This window comes from Oncorhynchus mykiss, chromosome 28 (assembly GCF_013265735.2).
Source record: "Oncorhynchus mykiss isolate Arlee chromosome 28, USDA_OmykA_1.1, whole genome shotgun sequence".
In the NCBI taxonomy this organism is placed as follows: domain Eukaryota; kingdom Metazoa; phylum Chordata; class Actinopteri; order Salmoniformes; family Salmonidae; genus Oncorhynchus; species Oncorhynchus mykiss.
Window position 1 is genome coordinate 38,455,772 of NC_048592.1, and position 26,031 is coordinate 38,481,802.

A 26,031-nucleotide genomic window follows, 5' to 3' on the forward strand; every position below is an offset into this window, starting at 1 on the left:
CTAATACCAATACAGATACTGTATAATACAGTCAGGAAATTTAGTTCATGATCTTGTTGGTTAATATGCACCTACAGCAATTGACAGACTATTTATTCTCTGTCTCAACTTTGTCTCCTATCTCTCCTCCAGGGTGACCCAGGTCCTATGGGAACGTCTGGAAAGGTTGGCCCGGCCGGGCTCAGGGGCTTCCCAGGGCAGAGAGGTCTTCCCGGGGCTAACGTAAGACACAGCTCCCATGTACAGATACACCCAGCTCCAAACAGCTATCACACACACACACACACACACACACACACACACACACACACACACACACACACACACACACACACACACACACACACACACACACACGCACACACTGCAGTTACCATTATGTCCTCTCTGGGCTACAGCAGGGAGAGGGGGAGAGGGAGGGAGAGAGAGAGAGAGAGAGAGAGAGAGAGAGAGGAGAGAGGGGGAACAAAGCCCTTGAATTGAAACAAGAGAGAGAGAGAGAGAGAGGGGGAACAAAGCCCTTGAATTGAAACAAGAGAGAGAGAGAGAGAGGGGGAACAAAGCCCTTGAATTGAAACAAGAGAGAGAGAGAGAGGGGGAACAAAGCCCTTGAATTGAAACAAGAGAGAGAGAGAGAGAGAGGGGGAACAAAGCCCTTGAATTGAAACAAGAGAGAGAGAGAGAGAGAGAGGGGGAACAAAGCCCTTGAATTGAAACAAGAGAGAGAGAGAGAGAGAGGGGGAACAAAGCCCTTGAATTGAAACAAGAGAGAGAGAGAGAGAGAGAGGGGGAACAAAGCCCTTGAATTGAAACAAGAGAGAGAGAGAGAGAGAGGGGGAACAAAGCCCTTGAATTGAAACAAGAGAGAGAGAGAGAGAGAGAGAGAGAGAGAGAGAGGTCACAGTCTACTTCAACCTGAACAGAGCTTTGCTCAATCATGAGGCATCAAAACCAAAGAAACTACACAATATTAAGAAATTATATAGACGGAAGGAAAGTGTTGTAGAAACCTACCAAAAACAATTAATTCAATCCCTTTTCCTGGACAAAACGTTCCACTGTAATTGTGAAGGTGTTAACTGGCAGTAGAAAACCTAAACAGTATATTTGAACTTTCAGCTTTCTTATCATATAAAACAAATTCAAGCAGAAAACCTAAGAAAATTAACAACAATGAAAAATGGTTTGATATTTAATGCAAAAACCTAAGAAAGAAATTGAGAAACCTATCCAACCAAAAACATAGAGACCCAGAAAACCTGAGTCTACGCCTTCACTGTGGTGAATTACTAAAACAATACAGAAATACAGTACAGAAAAAGAAGGAACAGCATGTCAGAAATCAGAAATTGAAGACTCTAACCACTTCTGGGAAAATTGGAAAACTCTAAACAAACAACAACACGAAGAGTTATCTATTCAAAACAGAGATGTATGGGTAAACCACTTCTCCAGTCTTTTTGGCTCTATAGCAAAAACCTAAACTAAAAACCCTCCAACACAACAAGGCCTGTGGTATTGATGGTACCCACAATGATATGATAAAATATACCAATTGGCTACACTAAAACTCTATAACATCATACTTGGCTATGGCGTCTTCCCCAAAATTTGGAACCAATGACCGACCCCCCCCCCCCACCCCCAATCCACAAGAGTGGAGACAAATAACTACCGTGGGATATGCATCAACAGCAACCTCAGGAAAATCCTCTGCATTATCATTAACAGCAGACTCATACATTTCCTCAATGAAAACACTGAGAAAAATGTCAAATTGGGTTTTTGTTCTCCAATTTTGGTTGAGAGGGTTCTTCCAGGATTATAATACACTGTGGATTAGTACACACACACACTCTCAAATACTCACTGACACACACACACACACACACACTCTCTCTCTCTCTCTCTCAAATACTCACTGACACACACACACACACACACACTCAAATACTCACTGACACACACAGACACACACACACACACACACGCACACACTCATGTATGCATATGCCCAGCAACACACTTTCTTTCTGTCTTCCAGACACAAATGGTTAAAAGTCTAACCCTCCTCTCCTCTCTCGTTCTCTCCTTCCAGGGTCCAGCTGGTTTGAAGGGAGGCGAAGGACCACAGGGTGCCCAAGGCCCCATCGTAAGTATGACGTTACCATGGTTATGTCATCGCTTCACGCCCCACAGAGACTCGGAGCAACACTTTTAGAGGCTTTGAAGAGGTTAAGCAGTTGGTCCATAATGAGGTGTGATTATAGCCTGGCAGGCTGGTAGGCAGGGCATGTGGTTGGTCCATAATGAGGTGTGATTATAAACTGGTAGGCTGGTAGGCAGGGCAGGTGGTTGGTCCATAATGAGGTGTGATTATAGCCTGGTAGGCAGAGCAGGTGCTTGGTCCAGACAGTCACTCCACTCCAGTAGGCAGGGCAGGTGGTTGGTCCATAATGAGGTGTGATTATAGCCTGGTAGGCTGGTAGGCAGGGCAGGTGGTTGGTCCATAGTGAGGTGTGATTATAGCCTGGTAGGCAGAGCAGGTGCTTGGTCCATAATGAGGTCTGATTATAGCCTGGTAAGCAGGGCAGGTGGTTGGTCCATAATGAGGTGTTATTATAGCCTGGCAGGCTGGTAGGCAGGGCAGGGCAGGTGGTTGGTCCATAATGAGGTGTGATTATAGCCTGGTAGGCTGGTAGGCAGGGCAGGTGGTTGGTCCATAATGAGGTGTGATTATAGCCTGGTAGGCTGGTAGGCAGGGCACGTGGTTGGTCCATAATGAGGTATGATTATAGCCTGGTAGGCTGGTAGGCAGGTCAGGTTTATGGTTTATGACTGCCAGCTAGAAACAGGGCTGGTTTCTGTCTGGAGTGGCTGTCTGGAGTGGAGTGACTGTCTGGAGTGGAGTGGCTGTCTGGAGTGACTGTCTGGAGTGACTGTCTGGAGTGGAGTGGCTGTCTGGAGTGGCTGTCTGTCTGGAGTGGAGTGGCTGTCTGGAGTGGCTGTCTGGAGTGGAGTGACTGTCTGGAGTGGCTGTCTGGAGTGACTGTCTGGAGTGGAGTGGCTGTCTGGAGTGGCTGTATGGAGTGACTGTCTGGAGTGGAGTGGCTGTCTGGAGTGGCTGTCTGGAGTGGCTGTCTGGAGTGACTGCCTGGAGTGGAGTGGCTGTCTGGAGTGGCTGTCTGGAGTGACTGTCTGGAGTGGAGTGGCTGTCTGGAGTGGAGTGGCTGTCTGGAGTGGAGTGGCTGTCTGGAGTGGAGTGGCTGTCTGGAGTGGAGTGGCTGTCTGGAGTGGAGTGGCTGTCTGGAGTGGAGTGGCTGTCTGGAGTGGAGTGGCTGTCTGGAGTGGAGTGGCTGTCTGGAGTGGAGTGGCTGTCTGGAGTGGAGTGGCTGTCTGGAGTGGAGTGGCTGTCTGGAGTGGAGTGGCTGTCTGGAGTGGAGTGGCTGTCTGGAGTGGAGTGGCTGTCTGGAGTGGAGTGACTGTCAGGAGTGGAGTGGCTGTCTGGAGTGGCTGCCTGGAGTGGAGTGACTGTCTGGAGTGGAGTGGCTGTCTGGAGTGGAGTGGCTGTCTGGAGTGGAGTGGCTGTCTGGAGTGGAGTGACTGCCTGGAGTGGAGTGGCTGTCTGTCTGGAGTGGAGTGGCTGTCTGTCTGGAGTGGAGTGGCTGTCTGGAGTGGAGTGGCTGTCTGTCTGGAGTGGAGTGGCTGTCTGTCTGGAGTGGAGTGGCTGTCTGTCTGGAGTGGAGTGGCTGTCTGGAGTGGAGTGGCTGTCTGTCTGGAGTGGAGTGGCTGTCTGGAGTGGAGTGGCTGTCTGGAGTGGAGTGGCTGTCTGTCTGGAGTGGAGTGACTGTCTGGAGTGGAGTGGCTGTCTGGAGTGGAGTGGCTGTCTGGAGTGGAGTGGCTGTCTGTCTGGAGTGGAGTGGCTGTCTGAAGTGGAGTGGCTGTCTGTCTGGAGTGGAGTGGCTGTCTGTCTGGAGTGGAGTGGCTGTCTGGAGTGGAGTGGCTGTCTGTCTGGAGTGGAGTGGCTGTCTGGAGTGGCTGTCTGGAGTGGAGTGGCTGTCTGGAGTGGCTGTCTGGAAGGTGAGAATAGAATCTCTTACGGGTTTGAATGACAGACAGGCAGCTTTGGAGGAGGAGAGGGAGAGGAGGTGAGGAGCAGAAGAGTGGGGAGAGGAGAGGAGAGGAGAGGAGAGGAGAGGAGAGGAGAGGAGAGGAGATTTGAAGCATTGTCATGTTCTAGTGTACCAATGTGAGAATGGATGGCATGGATGGCATGGATGGCATGCATAATACACTTCTGAACAAAGGAAAACATTCTGATTCTGAGGGTTCTGAAAAGGAAACCATTCTGATTCGGAGGGTTCTGAAAAGGAAACCAATCTGGTTCTGAGGGTTCTGAAAAGGAAAACATTCTGATTCTGAGGGTTCTGAAAAGAAAACCATTCTGATTCTGAGGGTTCTGAAAAGGAAACCATTCTGATTCTGAGGGTTCTGAAAAGGAAACCATTCTGATTCTGAGGGTTCTGAAAATGAAACCATTCTGATTCTGAGGGTTCTGAAAAGGAAACCATTCTGATTCTGAGGGTTCTGAAAAGGAAACCATTCTGATTCTGAGGGTTCTGAAAAGGAAACCATTCTGATTCTGAGGGTTCTGAATGTGAGAATGGATTGCATTTATAATACACTTCTGAACAAAGGAAAACATTCTGATTCTGAGGGTTCTGAATGTGCGGAGATTCTTTTGAAAAGGAAACACTGAGTGCTGAGCGACGGCTGGATATCCTGAAAATACATTTTTGTTTACCACAACAATGTCAGAGAAATTCACCTCTAATTGTATGACTCCGTTAAGTTCCTACACACTTACACAAACACTCACGCACACATACACACTCACGCACACATACACTCACTCACTCACTCATACACACACACTCACGCACACAAGCAATTAGATTTTTCCCTTTATCGATTTCTCAGCAGCAGATCAGTCGGCGTTCAGCTGCAGGGAGAAGTGTGCGTTGCGTTTAGTCAGAACATGGTGTGGGTGTTCGAGTAATGTTTGTGTGATATGTGTTTGTGTGTCTATATGTTTGTGTGTGTTTGATTGTGTGTCTGCAGTTGTGTGTCTGTGTTTGTGTGTCTGTGTTTGTGGCTGTGTGTCTGTGGCTATGTGTATGTGGATGTGTGTCTGTGGTTGTGTGTCTGTGGTTGTGTATCTGTGTGTTTGTGGCTGTGTGTCTGTGGCCGTGTGTCTGTGTCTGTGTCTGTGTCTATGGCTGTGTGTCTGTGGCCGTGTGTCTGTGGTTGTGTGTCTGTTGTAGTAACTGTGTGTCTGTTGTAGTAACTGTGTGCCTGTGGTAGTAACTGTGTGCCTGTGTGTCTGTGGTAGTAACTGCGTGCCTGCGTATCTGTGGTAGTAACTGCGTGTCTGTGGTAGTAACTGAGTGTCTGTGGTAGTAACTGCGTGTCTGTGGTAGTAACTGCGTGTCTGTGGTAGTAACTGTGTGCCTGTGGTAGTAACTGTGTGCCTGTGTGTCTGCGGTAGTAACTGCGTGCCTGCGTATCTGTGGTAGTAACTGCGTGTCTGTGGTAGTAACTGCGTGTCTGTGGTAGTAACTGCGTATCTGTGGTAGTAACTGCGTGTCTGTGGTAGTAACTGCGTGTCTGTGGTAGTAACTGCGTGTCTGTGGTAGTAACTGAGTGTCTGTGGTAGTAACTGAGTGTCTGTGGTAGTAACTGAGTGTCTGTGGTAGTAACTGTGTGTCTGTGGTAGTAACTGAGTGTCTGTGGTATTAACTGCGTGTCTGTGGTAGTAACTGCGTGTCTGTGGTAGTAACTGCGTGTCTGTGGTAGTAACTGAGTGTATGTGGTAGTAACTGCGTGTCTGTGGTAGTAACTGCGTGTCTGTGGTAGTAACTGAGTGTCTGTGGTAGTAACTGCGTGTCTGTGGTAGTAACTGCGTGTCTGTGGTAGTAACTGTGTGTCTGTGGTAGTAACTATGTGTCTGTGGTAGTAACTGTGTGTCTGTTGTAGTAACTGTGTGTCTGTGGTAGTAACTGTGTGTCTGTGGTAGTAACTGCGTGTCTGTGGTAGTAACTGCGTGTCTGTGGTAGTAACTGAGTGTCTGTGGTAGTAACTGCGTGTCTGTGGTAGTAACTGCGTGTCTGTGGTAGTAACTGCGTGTCTGTGGTAGTAACTGCGTGTCTGTGGTAGTAACTGTGTGTCTGTGGTAGTAACTGCGTGTCTGTGGTAGTAACTGCGTGTCTGTGGTAGTAACTGCGTGTCTGTGGTAGTAACTGCGTGTCTGTGGTAGTAACTACGTGTCTGTGGTAGTAACTGCGTGTCTGTGGTAGTAACTGTGTGCCTATGTGTCTGTGGTAGTAACTGTGTGTCTGTGGTAGTAACTGCGTGTCTGTGGTAGTAACTGCGTGTCTGTGGTAGTAACTGCGTGTCTGTGGTAGTAACTGCGTGTCTGTGGTAGTAACTGCGTGTCTGTGGTAGTAACTGCATGTCTGTGGTAGTAACTGCGTGTCTGTGGTGGTAACTGCGTGTCTGTGGTAGTAACTGTGTGTCTGTGGTAGTAACTGTGTGCATTAAATCCATATTGATAAATTGCCTGAATTGATGTGATAACGATGAATAGAACAATACATTTATAACATTCATGTTTTTTTACATTTCCTTTCAAAATACTACTACTAATTGGATGGTTGTTCACATTAACAGTCACCCATACTCTCATAACTATTTCTTTATTTTATTCAACCTTTATTTAAGATTCATGCTGAGACCACAGTCTCTTTCACAGATGAGCCCTGCATGAACACATCAATAAACAATTAGACTATACATATCTATAGACACTTCAATTACACTATACATATCTATAGACACATCAATTACACTATACATATCTATAGACACTTCAATTACACTATACATATCTATAGACATATCAATTACACTATACATACCTATAGACACATCAATTGCACTATACATATCTATAGACACTTCAATTACACTATACATACCTATAGACACATCAATTGCACTATACATATCTATAGTGTCATCAATTAGACTATACATATCTATAGACACATCAATTACGCTATACATATCTATAGTGTCATCAATTAGACTATACATATCTATAGACACATCAATTACGCTATACATATCTATAGACACATCAATTACACTATACATATCTATAGTGTCATCAATTAGACTATACATATCTATAGACACATCAATTAGACTATACATATCTATACACACATCAATTGCACTATACATATCTATACACACATCAATTGCACTATACATATCTATAGACACTTCAATTACACTATACATATCTATAGACACTTCAATTACACTATACATATCTATAGACACTTCAATTACACTATACATATCTATAGACACTTCAATTACACTATACATACCTATAGACACATCAATTGCACTATACATATCTATAGACACTTCAATTACACTATACATATCTATAGACACTTCAATTACACTATACATATCTATAGACACTTCAATTACACTATACATATCTATAGACACTTCAATTACACTATACATATCTATAGACACTTCAATTACACTATACATATCTATAGACACTTCAATTACACTATACATATCTATAGACACTTCAATTACACTATACATATCTATATACACTTCAATTACACTATACATACCTATAGACACATCAATTGCACTATACATATCTATAGACACTTCAATTACACTATACATATCTATAGACACTTCAATTACACTATACATACCTATAGACACATCAATTGCACTATACATACCTATAGACACATCAATTGCACTATACATATCTATAGACACTTCAATTACACTATACATATCTATACACACATCAATTACACTATACATATCTATAGACACTTCAATTACACTATACATATCTATAGACACTTCAATTACACTATACATATCTATAGACACTTCAATTACACTATACATATCTATAGACATATCAATTACGCTATACATATCTATATACACATCAATTAGACTATACATATCTATAGACACATCAATTAGACTATACATATCTATACACACATCAATTAGACTATACATATCTACAGTACCAGTCAGAAGTTTGGACACACCTGTACTCATTCCAGGGTTTTTCTTTATTTTTACTATTTTCTACATTGTAGAATAATAGTGAAGACATCTAAACTATGAAAAAACATAGTAACCAAAAAAGTGTTAAACAAATAAAAATATATCTTATATTTGAGAATCTTCAAAGTAGCCAGCCTTTTCCTTGATGACAGCTTTGCACACTCTGGACATTCTCTCAACCAGCTTCATGAGGAATGCTTTTCCAACAGTCTTGAAGGAGTTCCCACATACGCTGAGCACATGTTGGCTGCTTTTCCTTCACTCTGCTGTCCAACTCATCCCAAACCACCTCACTTGAGTTGAAGTCGGGTGATTGTGGAATGGCTACTTGCATAGTGGAATATTTTATTAAGACATGTAGCTAGCTAGCTAGCTAAACAAAGACCCATAATCCCAACTCATGACGTTACTACCCTGCATGAATCTGCAGGTAGCTAACCAACCAGGTTCAATGTTAGCTAACATTAGGCTATAACTAGCAATGCAAATGGCATAATAAGATCGTACACGTAACGCTAGACTATCTTACCCGAATACATAATTAATGTATTGACATGTCTCCCTGTCACAGATGCCATGTTTGCACTTAGTTTAAAGATGTAATCTAGAGACACGCATTTTCTCCATCTCTTTAGCTATCATACTCTAATTCCACTCATTTCAAAACTCGGTCCTCCAGAAAGTGGAGAGCAACACTTATGTAGTTTTACCACACAATAAAACTAATTAAATCCTCGTTAGACAAGACTGACCATACTGAACAGCTCAAATAGACAGAAGCATGCTACATGACAGACCAATCCAAACTCATCTCTCGGCATGTCCAGCCCACTCATTATCTCAGCCAATCATGGCTAACGGGAAGGTTCCTGGCTTTTTCTGTGGCTAATCCAATTAGGCTCGTAAATTGACAATTGTATTCCTATTTACAGAAGGCATACACGTTTGTTATTAAGGCACATGAAAGTTCACATGTTCGAGAAGGCATTTCTGCCCCCCCCAAAAAAATAATTTTAACCTCTCTAGGGTATGTGGGACGCTAGTGTCCCACCTGGCCAACATCCAGTGAGATTTTAGAGCGCCAAATTCAAATACAGAAATACTCATTATAACAATTCAGAAAAGATACAACTATTTTACATAGGTTTAAAGATCAACTTCTTGTGAATCCAACCAGGGTGTCAGATTTCAAAAATGCTTTACGGCGTAAGCATACCTTACTATTATTATAGCCAAGCAAACAAATCATTACCAACAGAAACCAGCCAAGTGGAAGAGTTACACAAGTCAGAAATAGAGATAAAATGAATAACTTACCTTTGATGATCTTCATATGTTTGCACTCAGAAGACATTAATTTATTCAATAAATGTTCCTTTTGTTCGATAAAGTCTCTCTTTATATCCTAAAACCTCCGTTTTGTTTGCACGTTTTCTTCAGTAATCCACAGGCTCAAACGCAGTCACAACAGGCATACAAAAAAATCTAAATTGTATCCGTAAAGTTCATAGAAACATGTCAAACGATGTTCATATTCAATCCTCAGGTTGTTTTTAGCCTAAATAATCTATCATATTTAAACCGGACAATAACGTCGTCAATATAAAAGTTAAACAAGAAAGGCACTCTCTCGGTCGCACTCATGAAAAAGCTCTGTGACACGGCAGGGTCCACTCATTCAGACTGCTCTTTCTCCCTAATTTTTCAGAATACAATCCTGAAACAATTTCTAACGACTGTTGACATCTAGTGGAAGGCATAGGAACTGCAATTTGACGCCTAAGTCAATGGATACTGATGTAATGGCATTGAATAGAAAACTACAACAACAACAAAAAAATCCTTCTTCCTGAATGGATTTTTCTCAGGTTTTCGCCTGCCAAATCAGTTCTGTTATACTCACAGACATTATTGTAACAGTTTTGGATATGCTTTTTCATCCAAAATTACCTTGTTCCCATCCTCTCCAGGGGGATGCTGCCCCCTAGAGGTTAATAAAGGAAAAAAGGTTTACGTTCAAAACTCCTGACCCTCGACGTTTCCTGAAACTATTTCATAGTTTTGATGTCTTCACTATTTTTATACTATGTAGAAATAGTAAAAATAAAGATAAACCCGAATGAGTAGGTGTGTCCAACCTTTTGACTGATAATGTACATGCATTGTATGTTAAAATGTTCACAAATTTATAGTCAAATTTGATGTTTCGAAATTCATGTTTTTGTCTATTTTTCATGTTTTTGACAGATATTTGGATCGATTTCATCCATAGCTACTTTTTATGAACATTTGTCTGTAATTAATTCAAAGTGTTTCTGTGATACTCAGAGGCTGATAAATTGGCTATTTTTTATCTGCTAATCTGACATACAAGTATGGCTACCGATATGGGCGATATGGGCGCCGGTGCCTTCAGACTGTTAGCTGTAACTTTGACTATTAACTCAGCATCTGAAATATGAGACTCTACTCTCTGTTTAGAGACATTGACTGCAAGCTAGATATGTATTTAAGTTTTTTTTGTTTTGTTATTTTTGAGTCATAGTGGCTGCCTCACCTCCTAGGAGCCAAATCTGGGGGTGTCTTCACATCTTTTCAGGGTATATGCCTCTGTGCCAAATCAACCTCTCTTCTAAATCAACCTCTCTGCCAAATCAACCTCTCTGCCAAATCAACCTCTCTGCCAAATCAACCTCTCTGCCAAATCAACCTCTCTGCCAAATCAACCTCTCAGCCAAATCAAACTCTGTGCCAAATTTGGTGCTTTTGTCACAAAGTGGACTATTGACTAGTATACAACATATGAATTATTTTTCATTCCTCCATATTACCACAGAAATCCTGGTCAAATGTTTTAGTTTCAGAAGGATTTAGTTTCAGAAGGAGTAGACCTACCATTTCAGAATGATTTTTAAAAAAGGGGGTTGAAATTAGGATATTTTTTTTACCCCTGTTGGCACTTTTAGGGCTAGAAGACAAATCTTCATTGGACTGGCCCGTGTGTGTCCCCATCAAATACAAAGGAAACACACTCACGGTCTCTGATAGAGGAATGTCAATAGGGTGAAGCTTGAAAGAATCCTGTAATAATGTTTTTTTGTCTGACATTTTGAATGAAAACACTGACTCACAGCTGAGGTGCTGAAAGAGTGTCTCCGTTTCATGACATTAGTTAAAGTCTTTGTTCGGAATATATTCATACTTTGAGTCTTCGCCTTCGTTTCAATATCCCAAACTACTGCACATGGGAATGCGTGAAACGTACTCCTCGGATTGAAGTGTCGTCACTTGCTCTGACGGAATTTTTGTAACTTGACTGGTAAGACGCTTCGGGAGGGCAGTCAGGTGTGCTAGCAGAGCAGAGGTCCTGGGTTTGAGCATCGATGAGAGCGGAATCAGGAGGAAGCGCTACACGCTAAGCAAGTTGATGTCCGTTACACTAGCATACCACTTATAATGACCAATACTAAATAGTATTCTTGTGTATTGGAATAAAACTCGAAAGACACTCAAAAGGTGCTAGAAGATTGGCTCCTGTTGATGATGTTGATGATGATGATGATGATGATGGTGATGTCTTTGTTGGCTGGCAGGGTTCTCCAGGAGAGAGAGGTGCTGCCGGTCCCGGAGGTGCCATCGGTCTTTCAGGACGCTCCGGACCTCAGGGAGGTCCTGGACCAGCCGGAGAGAAGGGAGGCCCGGTGAGTACACACACACACCTGGACATATAACTTCAATATCTGCCTTTTTAAAATCGCAAAACTATTTTACTGTATCTGGTAGTGTTAATATAAGAGGATGAAGGATAACAGATGTTCTTGTCTATTATGGCCACATGTTGACTCGTTCTCTCCTGTCCCCACAGGGAGAGAAAGGCCCCATGGGACCAGCTGGTCGTGACGGTATCCAAGGTCCTGTTGGTCTTCCTGGCCCTGCAGGCCCCCAAGGCCCCCCTGGAGAGGATGGAGACAAGGTAATACTGTAGACAATCCTCTGTGGCCCTGTGGTATAGTTCAGTAATGTAGTACAGTACTGTACGGTATAGTTCAGTAATGTAGTATAGTACTGTGGTATAGTGCAGTAATGTAGTACAGTACTGTAGTATAGTGATGTAGTATAGTGAAGCAATGTAGTACAGTACTGTACAAATCAAATCAAATCAAATGTTATTTGTCACATACACATGGTTAGCAGATGTTAATGCGAGTGTAGCGAAATGCTTGTGCTTCTAGTTCCGACAATGCAGTAATAACAAGTAATCTAACTAACAATTCCAAAACTACTGTCTTGTACACAGTGTAAGGGGATAAAGAATATGTACATAAGGATATATGAATGAGTGATGGTACAGAGCAGCATAGGCAAGATACAGTAGATGGTATCGAGTACAGTATGTACAAATGAGATGAGTATGTAAACAAAGTGGCATAGTTTAAAGTGGCTAGTGATACATGTATTACATAAGGATACAGTCAATGATATAGAGTACAGTATATACCAATGCATATGAGATGAATAATGTAGGGTAAGTAACATTATATAAGGTAGCATTGTTTAAAGTGGCACAGTATAGTTCAGTAATATTGTACAGTATAGTGCAGTCATGTAATATAGTACTGTAGTATAGTGCAGTACTGCACAGTATAGTTCAGTAATGTAGCATAGTACTGTACAGTATTGTGCAGTAATGTAGTATAGTGCTGTAGTATAGTGCAGTAATGTAGTATAGTACTGTGGTATAGTTCAGTAATGTGGTACAGTACTGTACAGTATTGTGCAGTAATGTAGTATATTAATGTAGTATAGTTCAGTAATGTGGTACATTACTGTACAGTATAGTTCAGTAATATTGTACAGTATAGTGCAGTCATATAATATAGTACTGTAGTATAATGCAGTACTGCACAGTATAGTTCAGTAATGTTGTACAGTATAGTGCAGTAATGTAGCATAGTATAGTAGTATGGTGCACTAATGTAGTATAGTACTGTATAGTATGGCACAGTAATGTTGTATATTACTGTATTGTATAGTTCAGCAATGTAGTACAGTATAGCTCAGTAATTTAGCATGGTATAGTAGTATAGTTCAGTAATATTGTATAGTAGTATAATTAAGTAATGTAGAACAGTACTGTACAGTTCAGTGGCATAGTATAGTATAGTGTAGTAATGTACAGTATAGCGCAATGTAGCATATTATAGTAGTCTAGTTCAGTAATGTAGTATAGTAGTATACAGTACAGTGCAGTATTGTAGTATAGTACCGTACAGCATAGTACAGTATTGTGGTTTAGTATAGTAGTATAGTACTGTACAAGATAGTGCAGTAATGTACTGTATTATAGTATAGTAGTATAATACTGTACTGTATTGTGCAGTAGTATAGTATAGTAGTATAGTACTATACATTATAGTGCAGTAGTGTAGTTCAGTATAGTACTGTACAGTATAGTGCAGTAATGTACTGTATTATAGTATAGTAGTATAATACTGTACTGTATTGTGCAGTAGTATAGTATAGTAGTATAGTACTATACATTATAGTGCAGTAGTGTAGTTCAGTATAGTACTGTACAGTATAGTGCAGTAATGTACTGTATTATAGTATAGTAGTATAATACTGTACTGTATTGTGCAGTAGTATAGTATAGTAGTATAGTACTATACATTATAGTGCAGTAGTGTAGTTCAGTAGAGAACTGTTCAGTATAGTGCAGTAATGTAATGTATTATAGTATAGTAATATAGTACTATACAGTATAGTGCAGTAGTGCAGTAGTGCAGTTTAGTGTACTACTGTAGTTTAGTATAGTGGTCTAGTACTGTACGGTATAGTTCAGTAGTGTACTATTCGTGGTATAGGAGTTTACAGTATAGTGCAGTGGTGTAGTTTAGCATTAGTGGTAGAGTACTGTACAGTATAGTGCAGTAGTGTAGTTTAACTGTACAGTATAGTGCAGTGGTAAGGTATAGTGGTGTAGTACTGTGCAGTATAGTGCAGTAGTCTAGTATAGTACTATTGTACTGTACAGTATAGTGCAGTGGTGTAGTTTAGTATAGTGGTATAGTACTGTACAGTATAGTGCAGTAGTGTGATGTAGTATAGTACTGTATAGTATAGTGCAGTAGTGTAGTTTAACTGTACAGTATAGTGCAGTAGTGTAGTTTAACTGTACAGTATAGTGCAGTAGTGCAGTTTAACTGTACAGTGTATTGCAGTAGTGTACTATTAGTGGTATAGTACTGTGCAGTACAGTGCAGTAGTCTAGTATAGTATTATTGTACTGTACAGTATAGTGCAGTAGTGTAGTTTAGTATAGTGGTATAGTACTGTACAGTATAGTGCAGTAGTGTGGTGTAGTATAGTACTGTACAGTATAGTGCAGTAGTGTAGTTTAACTGTACAGTATAGTGCAGTAGTGTGGTGTAGTATAGTACTGTACAGTATAGTGCAGTAGTGTAGTTTAACTGTGCAGTATAGTGCAGTAGTGTAGTTTAACTGTACAGTATAGTGCAGTAGTGTAGTTTAACTGTACAGTATAGTGCAGTAGTGTAGTTTAACTGCAGTATAGTGCAGTAGTGTGGTGTAGTATAGTACTGTACAGTATAGTGTAGTAGTGTAGTTTCACTGTACAGTATAGTGCAGTAGTGTGGTGTAGTATAGTACTGTACAGTATAGTGCAGTAGTGTAGTTTAACTGCAGTATAGTGCAGTAGTGTAGTTTAACTGTACAGTATAGTGCAGTAGTGTAGTTTAACTGTGCAGTATAGTGCATTAGTGTAGTTTAACTGCAGTATAGTGCAGTAGTGTAGTTTAACTGTACAGTATAGTGCAGTAGTGTAGTTTAACTGTGCAGTATAGTGCATTAGTGTAGTTTAACTGCAGTATAGTGCAGTAGTGTAGTTTAACTGTGCAGTATAGTGCAGTAGTGTAGTTTAACTGTACAGTATAGTTCTGTAGTGTGGTGTAGTATACTACTGTACAGTATAGTGCAGTAGTGTAGTTTAACTGTGCAGTATAGTGCAGTAGTGTAGTTTAACTGCAGTATAGTGCAGTAGTGTAGTTTAACTGCTGTATAGTGCAGTAGTGTAGTTTAACTGTGCAGTATAGTGTAGTAGTGTAGTTTAACTGTGCAGTATAGTGCAGTAGTGTAGTTTAACTGCAGTGTAGTGCAGTAGTGTAGTTTAACTGTTCAGTATAGTGCAGTAGTGTAGTTTAACTGTACAGTATAGTTCTGTAGTGTGGTGTAGTATAGTACTGTACAGTATAGTGCAGTAGTGTAGTTTAACTGTGCAGAATCGTGCAGTAGTGTAGTTTAACTGTGCAGTATAGTGCAGTAGTGTAGTATGTGGGTTAGGAGTGTTACATTGCAGATATTATTTGTGTCGATGACATGTTAAGTTATGGTGATGGATTGGTGTGAAAATGTTTTAGCAGAGGCAGTTGTATGCACGTGTGCGTGCACACACACACACACACACACACACACACACACACACACACACACACACACACACACACACACACACACACACACACACACACACACACACACACACACACACACTCCCGTCACACATTTCAGATCCCTGTCACGTCCTCCATAGCGTTAGCGTGACAGTGGGAGTGCCAATAGAGGGATAGACCGAGCCAAGTAATCAATTAATTGCAAACACCAACCCAGGGTCTTTGTTGTCCAATCAAATTAAAATCTCCACAAATAATATTTACCACCTAATCTCAGTAAAGGTGACAGTTGGAAAATATTGGACTTGACTAAACAGCGAGGCAGAAATTATTTTATGAGGAGCTAAAAATAAAATAGGACTTCAAGCGTCTTTGATTCCTAGCACTATACAGTATAAAGACGATGTATAGGTATCATTATCATAACTGTTGTTGTGTGTTCTGTCCCAGGGAGAGGTTGGTGAGCCTGGCCAGAAGGGAAGCAAAGCAGACAAGGGTGAACAGGTGAGTTCTCATCACATTTTCCTCGTGTAGGAAATGTCTAGAGAAACTTCACCCGAAATCAGAGACAAGCCTTTACTGGTGCAAAGACCGGAGGATGAGAAAACATCCAAGGAAGTCACCCAGAGTCACCCTGACCAAAATAAAATAAATATCAGTCTGGGTCTCAACTTCCTGTTTAGAGAAAGAATAGTAGAATACACAAGATGCAATTCCCGAAATGTGGTTTTCCTTCAGCAGTTTTTGTAGTGTTATCTTAGTCACTGAGAGTCACTCAATTAGCGTCGGCAAAAAAATGTTTGATTGGTAAATTTGTCTAGCCGACTATCTAAACTTGTAGTAATCATGGCCGAATTCCCATCGGGCACGCAGAGCGTGTGCCCAGGAGCCCGCATTGATTTTGTTAGTCACTCTCACTCAGATATCATATTAACATGGTGTAAAGTCAAGGTCAAAATGTGTATAATCGCAGGAAATTAGCTCTAAACCTGGGAAACAAAAATTGCTCTGCCCCAGGGCAAAAGGAGTAGAATTGCATGAAATGTGTTGCACAAATGCCAGATGTTCTCTTCGTCCCATGGCAAAGTGTATGGAATGACAGAAAACGTGCTTTTAAAAAGACAAAACACTGCTACATTTTCTCTAAACTCCATGGAAATGTTTTTTTGAATTGCAGAAAATGTACTTTAAAACTAATCCTCTCCACTGTCAGTCCAGTGGGTGGCCTACTAAAATGTTTTGCTGCGAGGTAGGGGGCCCCCCCAACCAAATCTCGCTAGGGCCAGCCCTGCAGTCGCCTCAAATGACCTTAAGGTCGTCCATTGTTGGGGACAGCTCATTTAGAATCATAAAAGTAACCACAGGTAAATGTAGTGCTTAAGCATGTGAAGGCACTGTCGCTAACTGTGTCTCTGTCCCTGTTGTTAACCTCTCTGTTTCGGTGGTGGTGGGCAGGGTCCTCCTGGGCCATCTGGTCTTCAAGGTGTCATCGGAGCTCCTGGTCCTGCCGTGAGTATTAATTCACATTTAACCTCTCACCAAACTCATCAACCCCGAACTGTCACCAATCAGCTCAGCCCTCAACTCACCCCTTGTTATTCCACTGCAACTACACAGTGCAACTACACAGTACAACTACACAGTACAACTACACAGTGCAACTACACAGTGCAACCACACAGTGCAACTACACAGTGCAACTACACAGTGCAACCACACAGTGCAACTACACCGTGCAACCACACAGTGCAACTACACAGTGCAACTACACAGTGCAACCACACAGTGCAACTACACAGTGCAACCACACAGTGCAACTACACAGTACAACCACACAGTGCAACCAGACAGTACAACCACACAGTAATGCACTGTGCAGTATAATTCAGCACTCTCCTCAGCACCTGTATTCAGACAGACACCACTCAATTACACCACACCCACCCTCTTGTTATTTCAATATAGCCACACCAATATAGTCACACCAATATAGACACACCAATATAGTCACACCAATATAGACACACCAATATAGTCACACCAATATAGATATACCAATATAGTCACACCAATATAGTCACACCCATATAGACACACCCATGTAGTCACACCCATATAGTCACACCCATATAGTCACACCAATATAGTCACACCAATATAGTCAAACCAATATAATCACACCAATATAGTCATTCCTATATAGCCACACCAACACCAATATAGTCACACCAATATAGTCACACCAACACCAATATAGTCACACCAACACCAATATAGTCACACCAATATAATCACACCAATATAGTCATACCCATATAGTCACACCAATATAGTCACACCAATATAGTCACACCAATATAGTCATACCTATATAGCCACACGCATGTAGTCACACCAACACCAATATAGTCACACCAACACCAATATAGTCACACCAATGTAGTCACACCAACACCAATATAGTCACACCAATATAATCACACCAATATAGTCATACCCATATAGTCACACCAACACCCATATAGTCACACCAACACCAATATAGTCACACCAACACCAATATAGTCATACCAACACCAATATATTTGCACCAACACCAATATAGTCACACCAATATAGTCACACCAACACCAATATAGTCACACCAACACCAATATATTCGCACCGACACCAATATAGCCACACCCATATAGTCACACCAACACCAATATAGTCAAACCAACACCAATATATTCTCACCAACACCAATATAGTCACACCCATGTAGTCACACCAACACCAATAGTCACACCCATATAGTCACACCAACACCAATAGTCACACCAATATAGTCACACCAACACCAATATAGTCACACCTATATAGTCACACCAGCACCAATATAGTCACACCAATATAGTCACACCAATACCAATATAGTCAAACCAACACCAATATATTCTCACCAACACCAATATAGTCACACCCATATAGTCACACCAACACCAATAGTCACACCCATATAGTCACACCAACACCAATAGTCACACCAATATAGTCACACCAACACCAATATAGTCACACCTATATAGTCACACAAGCACCAATATAGTCACACCAATATAGTCACACCAACACCAATATAGTCACACCAATATAGTCATACCTATATAGTCACACCAGCACCAATATAGTCACACCAATATAGTCACACCAACACCAATATAGCCACACACATATAGTCACACCAACACCAATATAGTCACACCAACACCAATATATTCGCACCAACACCAATATAGTCACACCAATATAGTCACACCAACACCAATATAGCCACACCCATATAGTCACACCAACACCAATATAGTCACACCAACACCAATATATTCGCACCAACAGCAATATAGTCAAACCAATATAGTCACAGCAACACCAATATAGTCACACCAACACCAATATAGTCACACCAATATAGTCACACCAACACCAATATAGTCACACCCATATAGTCACACCAACACCCATATAGTCACACCAACACCAATATATTCACACCAACACCAATATAGTCACACCAATATAGTCACACCAACACCAATATATTCACTCCAACACCAATATAGTCACACCAATATAGTCACACCAACACCAAAATAGTCACACCAATATAGTCACACCAACACCAATATAGTCACACCAACTCTCTTCATTTCACAGCTCAGTGCTGCAGGTCATCAGGACAGTAATATTATCTGTCATATTATTAGATCATGGCTAGGCCTTCATCCCAATTGGCACCCTATTCCCTATATCCTATCAGCCCTGGTCAAAAGTAGTCCACTACATGGGGAATAGGTTTCTATTTACAGACGTTATTACAGACGCCTAGGCCTCTGTCTGGTGGGGCAATGACCTGCCTACTGAGACACACTGGCAGAGCCAGGTGGCACTCCCAGTCTAAATATGATCCAAATCTGATTATATCACATGATAAAGCTGACTGGCTTCAGCTGTGACTTCTGTTGGAGTGGTTTATCTTCTTTAGTACCCAAATGCCCAAGATCAAAACTACCTTTGTCTTGTATGAGAGTAGAACAACAAGACTACAACAAGACTACAACAAGACTAGGGCAGGACTACAACAATACTACAGCAAGACTACATCGAGACTACAACAAGACTAGGGCAAGACTACAACAATACTACAACAAGACTATAGAAAGACTACAACAAGACTATAGAAAGACTACAACAAGAATATAGAAAGACTACAACAAGACGATAGAAAGACTACAACAAGACTAGAGAGAGACTACAGCAAGACTATAAAAAGACTACAACAAGACTACAACAAGACTATAGAAAGACTACAACAAGACTATAGAAAGACTACAACAAGACGATAGAAAGACTACAACAAGACTAGAGAGAGACTACAGCAAGACTATAAAAAGACTACAACAAGACTACAACAAGACTATAGAAAGACTACAACAAGTCTACAACAAGACTACAGAAAGACTACAGAAAGACTACAGAAAGACTACAGAAAGACTACAACAATACTACAACAATACTATAGAAAAACTACAACATAACTATAAAAAGACTACAACAAGACTACAGAAAGACTATAGAAAGACTACAACAAGTCTACAACAAGACTATAAAAAGACTACAACAAGACTACAACAAGACTATAGAAAGACTACAGAAAGACTACAGAAAGACTACAGAAAGACTACAGAAAGACTACAACAATACTATAAAAAAACTACAACATAACTATAGAAAGACTACAACAAGTCTACAACAAGACTATAGAAAGACTACAGAAAGACTACAGAAAGACTATAGAAAGACTACAGAAAGACTACAGAAAGACTATAGAAAGACTACAGAGAGACTACAGAAAGACTACAGAAAGACTATAGAAAGACTACAGAGAGACTACAGCAAGACTATAAAAAGACTACAACAAGACTACAACAAGACTATAGAAAGACTACAACAAGTCTACAACAAGACTATAGAAAGACTACAGAAAGACTACAGAAAGACTACAGAAAGACTATAGAAAGACTACAACAAGTCTACAACAAGACTATAGAAAGACTATAGAAAGACTACAGAAAGACTACAGAAAGACTACAGAAAGACTACAACAATACTATAGAAAGACTACAACAAGTCTACAACAAGACTACAGAAAGACTACAGAAAGACTACAACAAGACTATAGAAAAACTGCAACATAACTATAGAAAGACTACAACAAGACTACAACAAGACTAGAGAGAGACTACAGAGAGACTACAGCGAGAACATATGTTTAGGATGTTAAAACACAGAAAGACTACAGAAAGACTATAGAAAGACTACAGAAAGACTACAGAAAGACTACAGAAAGACTATAGAAAGACTACAGAGAGACTACAGCAAGACTATAAAAAGACTACAACAAGACTACAACAAGACTATAGAAAGACTACAACAAGTCTACAACAAGACTATAGAAAGACTACAGAAAGACTACAGAAAGACTACAGAAAGACTACAGAAAGACTATAGAAAGACTACAACAAGTCTACAACAAGACTATAGAAAGACTACAGAAAGACTACAGAAAGACTACAGAAAGACTACAACAATACTATAGAAAGACTACAACAAGTCTACAACAAGACTACAGAAAGACTACAGAAAGACTACAACAAGACTATAGAAAAACTGCAACATAACTATAGAAAGACTACAACAAGACTACAACAAGACTAGAGAGAGACTACAGAGAGACTACAGCGAGAACATATGTTTAGGATATTAAAACACAGAAAGATAAGCCCCTGAACATCTTTAAGAGAACTGTAGATACAGATGTGTACCTGACTTTCAAAGCTGTGTCTACTGAGAAGAGATTTGTAATAGTTAGCTAAAGTCTGACTGTTCCCTTGAAACAGCCACCATCTCTCAAACCTCTACATGGTGTCTCAATCATGCAGTAGCCTCTACACTAGTCTCACAAGCCAAACTCCACAGTCCTCCATGTACTGGGCTGTTGTTCTGGCCAAGCAAAACTATCGTATCTCAAATTACACCCTATTTCCCTTCCCTTTTATAGTGCATAACTACCCATAGGCTTCTGGTCAAAATAAGTGCACTACATTGCTAATAGGGTGCAGTTTAGGGCGTACCCTACTTCAACTCAGCTCTCCACAGGTCAGGTCAGATCCAAAACACAGAATTCTGCCTATTCCCGCCCCCTAAAGGCAACCCAACACAACACAACCCCTCAGCCTCCACCTACTCACTATCTCAGCTCTCTCTCTCCCCCTCCCTCTCTCTCTCTCTCTCTCTCTCTCTCTCTCTCTCTCTCTGTCTCTCTCTCTCTTTCTCTAGCTCCCCTCTCTCCCTCTGTCTGTCTGTCTGTCTCTCTCTCTCTCTCTCTCTCTCTCTCTCTCTCTCTCTCTCTCTCTCTCTCTCTCTCTCTCTCTCTCTCTCTCTCTCTCTCTCTCTGTCTCTCTCTCTCTTTCTCTAGCTCCCCTCTCTCCCTCTGTCTGTCTGTCTGTCTCTCTCTCTCTCTCTCTCTCTCTCTCTCTCTCTCTCTCTCTCTCTCTCTCTCTCTCTCTCTCTCTCTCTCTCTCTCTCTCTCTCTCTCTCTGTCTGGCTCTCTCTCTCTCTGTCTCTATCTACCATGTAGCCATGTGGTGCTCCCACAGATTAAGTCAGCACAGTTCAGCTCCTCACTTCCTATCAGGCCTCCAGCTAGAATACTGTACTGATTCCACCAACTCTTGACATCTAACCTCTGACCTCTGCCTTCCAGGGTAGTGATGGTGAGTCAGGACCCAGGGGTCAGCAGGGTATGTTTGGCCAGAAGGGAGACGAAGGATCCAGAGGATTCCCTGGGCTACCTGGGCCCATCGGACTGCAGGTACGACTACACATCATACACACACACGCATACACACACACACACACACACACACACACACACACACACACACACACACACACACACACGCAGACAGACAGCGTCGGACATCAAGCATCACCATTGTTGGCTTCAGTTAATCTCTCCTCTATAATTCTCACACTATATAGTTTACAGCAAAACAGAAAACGTTGATGTATTGTATTAGTGGTATGTACTACACTGTCAAAATTTGTCTTTAAAAAAGTATCTTAAAAAAAACATTTCTTTAATTGGTTGCAAGTAAATATGTTTTTTTTTTTTTTCAAAATTGAAAAAAAAAATACATTTGTTGAAACCAAATATATGATTCAATGCCAACGGTTCTATTTAATCGTTTAAAAAAAACAAATTTCAAGTTGCAACCTATTTCTTTCAACATTCAATACCTAATATCCCGAGTGGCCTAAGCGGTCTAAAGTCTCTGCATCTCAGTGCTAGAGGCATCACTACAGACCCTGGTTTGAATCCAGGCTGCATCACATCCAGTCGTGATTGGGAGTCCCATAGGGCGGCGCACAATTGGCCCAGCGTCGGGTTTGGCCGGGGCAGGCCGTCATTGTAAATAAGAATTTGTTATTTTAACTGACTTGCATAGTTATATATTATAGTATATTAAAACATGTAATAAAGAACATGAATCCTGATGTTTGATGTATATACAGTACAACCCAATTTGTCATGTTGGTTGCAAGTAGATTTTTCACGTTGGAATTACTGTACCAACTCAAATGTCTTCAATTGGCTTACAAACAATGAAATACGTTCCCTCTAAATCAAGAATTTTAAGTTGGTTCAATAACATGAAATAATAACTCCAAACACATTCTTTGTATAAGACTAATAACACAGGTATTGTATCCATATGATCACATGCTCTTTATGCAGGTATGATTACAGATTTAGTTCTGGCCGTGTATGAGTTTAACTTTAAATAACGAATATACATCACAACACATTACCCGGAATGACATTCACTCTCACGGGTGGCCAAAAATAACGAACTGCTATGCAATGTGAATGTGCATGAGGTGTTTAAAGCGATTTAGAACATTTCGTTCAATACAACAACAAAAAAATCACATTGATCAAATTCATTATTTAATTTCAGACAAATTTAGAATAGAATAGATAAAATAAAAAAAATAAAAAACATATTTTTTTCGATCGTACCAATCAGAAGAAGAAAAAACACTTCAGATGAACAACGGCGCTGTCCCACTTTTTACAGTGTGTAGCCTCTTCGCCTGTCGTGTTTTCACCTGAAGCTCAACCAGTCCTAATGCAGACAGTGCAGACACACACAGCTATTGCTACTGATGCAGACAGTGCAGACACACACAGCTATTGCTACTGATGCAGACAGTGCAGACACACACAGCTATTGCTACTGATGCAGACAGTGCAGACACACACAGCTATTGCTACTGATGCAGACAGTGCAGACACACACAGCTATTGCTACTGATGCAGACAGTGCAGACACACACAGCTATTGCTACTGATGCAGACAGTGCAGACACACACAGCTATTGCTACTGATGCAGACAGTACTGAACATCCATCTCCATACATTCTGCCTGTGGACTAATGTTACTGGGAGAGTCTCCATTGGTTTCCATCATTCTGCCTGTGGACTTATGTTACTGGGAGAGTCTCCATTGGTTTCCATCATTCTGCCTGTGGACTAATGTTACTGGGAGAGTCTCCATTGGTTTCCATCATTCTGCCTGTGGACTTATGTTACTGGGAGAGTCTCCATTGGTTTCCATCATTCTGCCTGTGGACTAATGTTACTGGGAGAGTCTCCATTGGTTTCCATCATTCTGCCTGTGGACTTATGTTACTGGGAGAGTCTCCATTGGTTTCCATCATTCTGCCGGTGGACTAATGTTACTGGGAGAGTCTCCATTGGTTTCCATCATTCTGCCTGTGGACTAATGTTACTGGGAGAATCTCCATTGGTTTCCATCATTCTGCCTGTGGACTTATGTTACTGGGAGAATCTCCGTTCGTTTCCATCATTCTGCCTGTGGACTAATGTTACTGGGAGAGTCTCCATTGGTTTCCATCATCCTGCCTGTGGACTTATGTTACTGGGAGAATCTCCGTTCGTTTCCATCATTCTGCCTGTGGACTAATGTTACTGGGAGAATCTCCATTGGTTTCCATCATTCTGCCTGTGGACTTATGTTACTGGGAGAATCTCCGTTCGTTTCCATCATTCTGCCTGTGGACTAATGTTACTGGGAGAATCTCTGTTGGTTTCCATCATTCTGCCTGTGGACTAATGTAACTGGGAGAGTCTCCATTGGTTTCCAGGCGTTCTGCCTGTGGACTAATGTTACTGGGAGAGTCTCCATTGGTTTTCAGGCGTTCTGCCTGTGGACTAATGTAACTGGGAGAGTCTCCATTGGTTTCCATCATTCTGCCTGTGGACTAATGTTACTGGGAGAGTCTCCGTTGGTTTCCATCATTCTGCCTGTGGACTAATGTTACTGGGAGAGTCTCCATTGGTTTCCAGTCATTCTGCCTGTGGACTAATGTAACTGGGAGAGTCTCCGTTGGTTTCCAGCCATATCCCATTATAATCAACACAGTAATGTGTGTGCCCCAGGGCCTTCCCAGACCTACATGACACAAGGACACAAGGACCTAACAAAGGCTCTGACAGCACACACAAACACACACACATAAACCCATACACACACACATAAACGCATACACACACACACACACACAGATAAACCCATACACACACACACACACACACACACACACACATAAACCCATACACACACACACATTACACACACACACACACACACACACACACACACACACACACACACACTGCACACACACACACACACATACACACATAAACCCATACACACACATACACACATAAACCCACACACAAACACACAAACTATTTGGCATTTGAGGAAGACTGAAATGCATCAGTTCAGACCGAATGAATCCATGAATGTTGACTTTATGCGTTGGCATTTCCCTACTCTTTCTGCAGCGTTGCAATGCTCAGTCAATGGAACCACTGTCAGAAGGGGCATCAAAATGTGACATTTACTCTGCTCATATAGCGTATATCTCTGTCCCTCCTAAGCCTCAGCACATTTACTCTGCTCATATAGCGTATATCTCTGTCCCTCCTAAGCCTCAGCACATTTACTCTGCTCATATAGCGTATATCTCTGTCCCTCCTAAGCCTCAGCACATTTACTCTGCTCATATAGCGTATATCTCTGTCCCTCCTAAGCCTCAGCACATTTACTCTGCTCATATAGCGTATATCTCTGTCCCTCCTGAGCCTCAGCACATTTACTATGCTCATATAGCGTATATCTCTGTCCCTCCTAAGCCTCAGCACATTTACTCTGCTCATATAGC

The 26,031-nt window shown here is 41.3% G+C and overlaps 1 protein-coding gene across 1 annotated transcript in view; it reads left to right on the top strand.

Annotated features, from left to right (window-relative positions):
• The window catches only part of LOC110508247 (collagen alpha-1(XI) chain), a 234,535-nt gene that overhangs the window by 163,386 nt on the left and 45,118 nt on the right, over nucleotides 1-26,031 (top strand). The window contains exons 38-44 of the mRNA XM_036965973.1: nucleotides 133-222; nucleotides 2,099-2,152; nucleotides 11,790-11,897; nucleotides 12,062-12,169; nucleotides 16,116-16,169; nucleotides 17,121-17,174; nucleotides 22,474-22,581. Coding sequence (XP_036821868.1) covers nucleotides 133-222; nucleotides 2,099-2,152; nucleotides 11,790-11,897; nucleotides 12,062-12,169; nucleotides 16,116-16,169; nucleotides 17,121-17,174; nucleotides 22,474-22,581 — 576 coding nt within the window. The remainder of the gene's footprint in view (nucleotides 1-132; nucleotides 223-2,098; nucleotides 2,153-11,789; nucleotides 11,898-12,061; nucleotides 12,170-16,115; nucleotides 16,170-17,120; nucleotides 17,175-22,473; nucleotides 22,582-26,031) is intronic.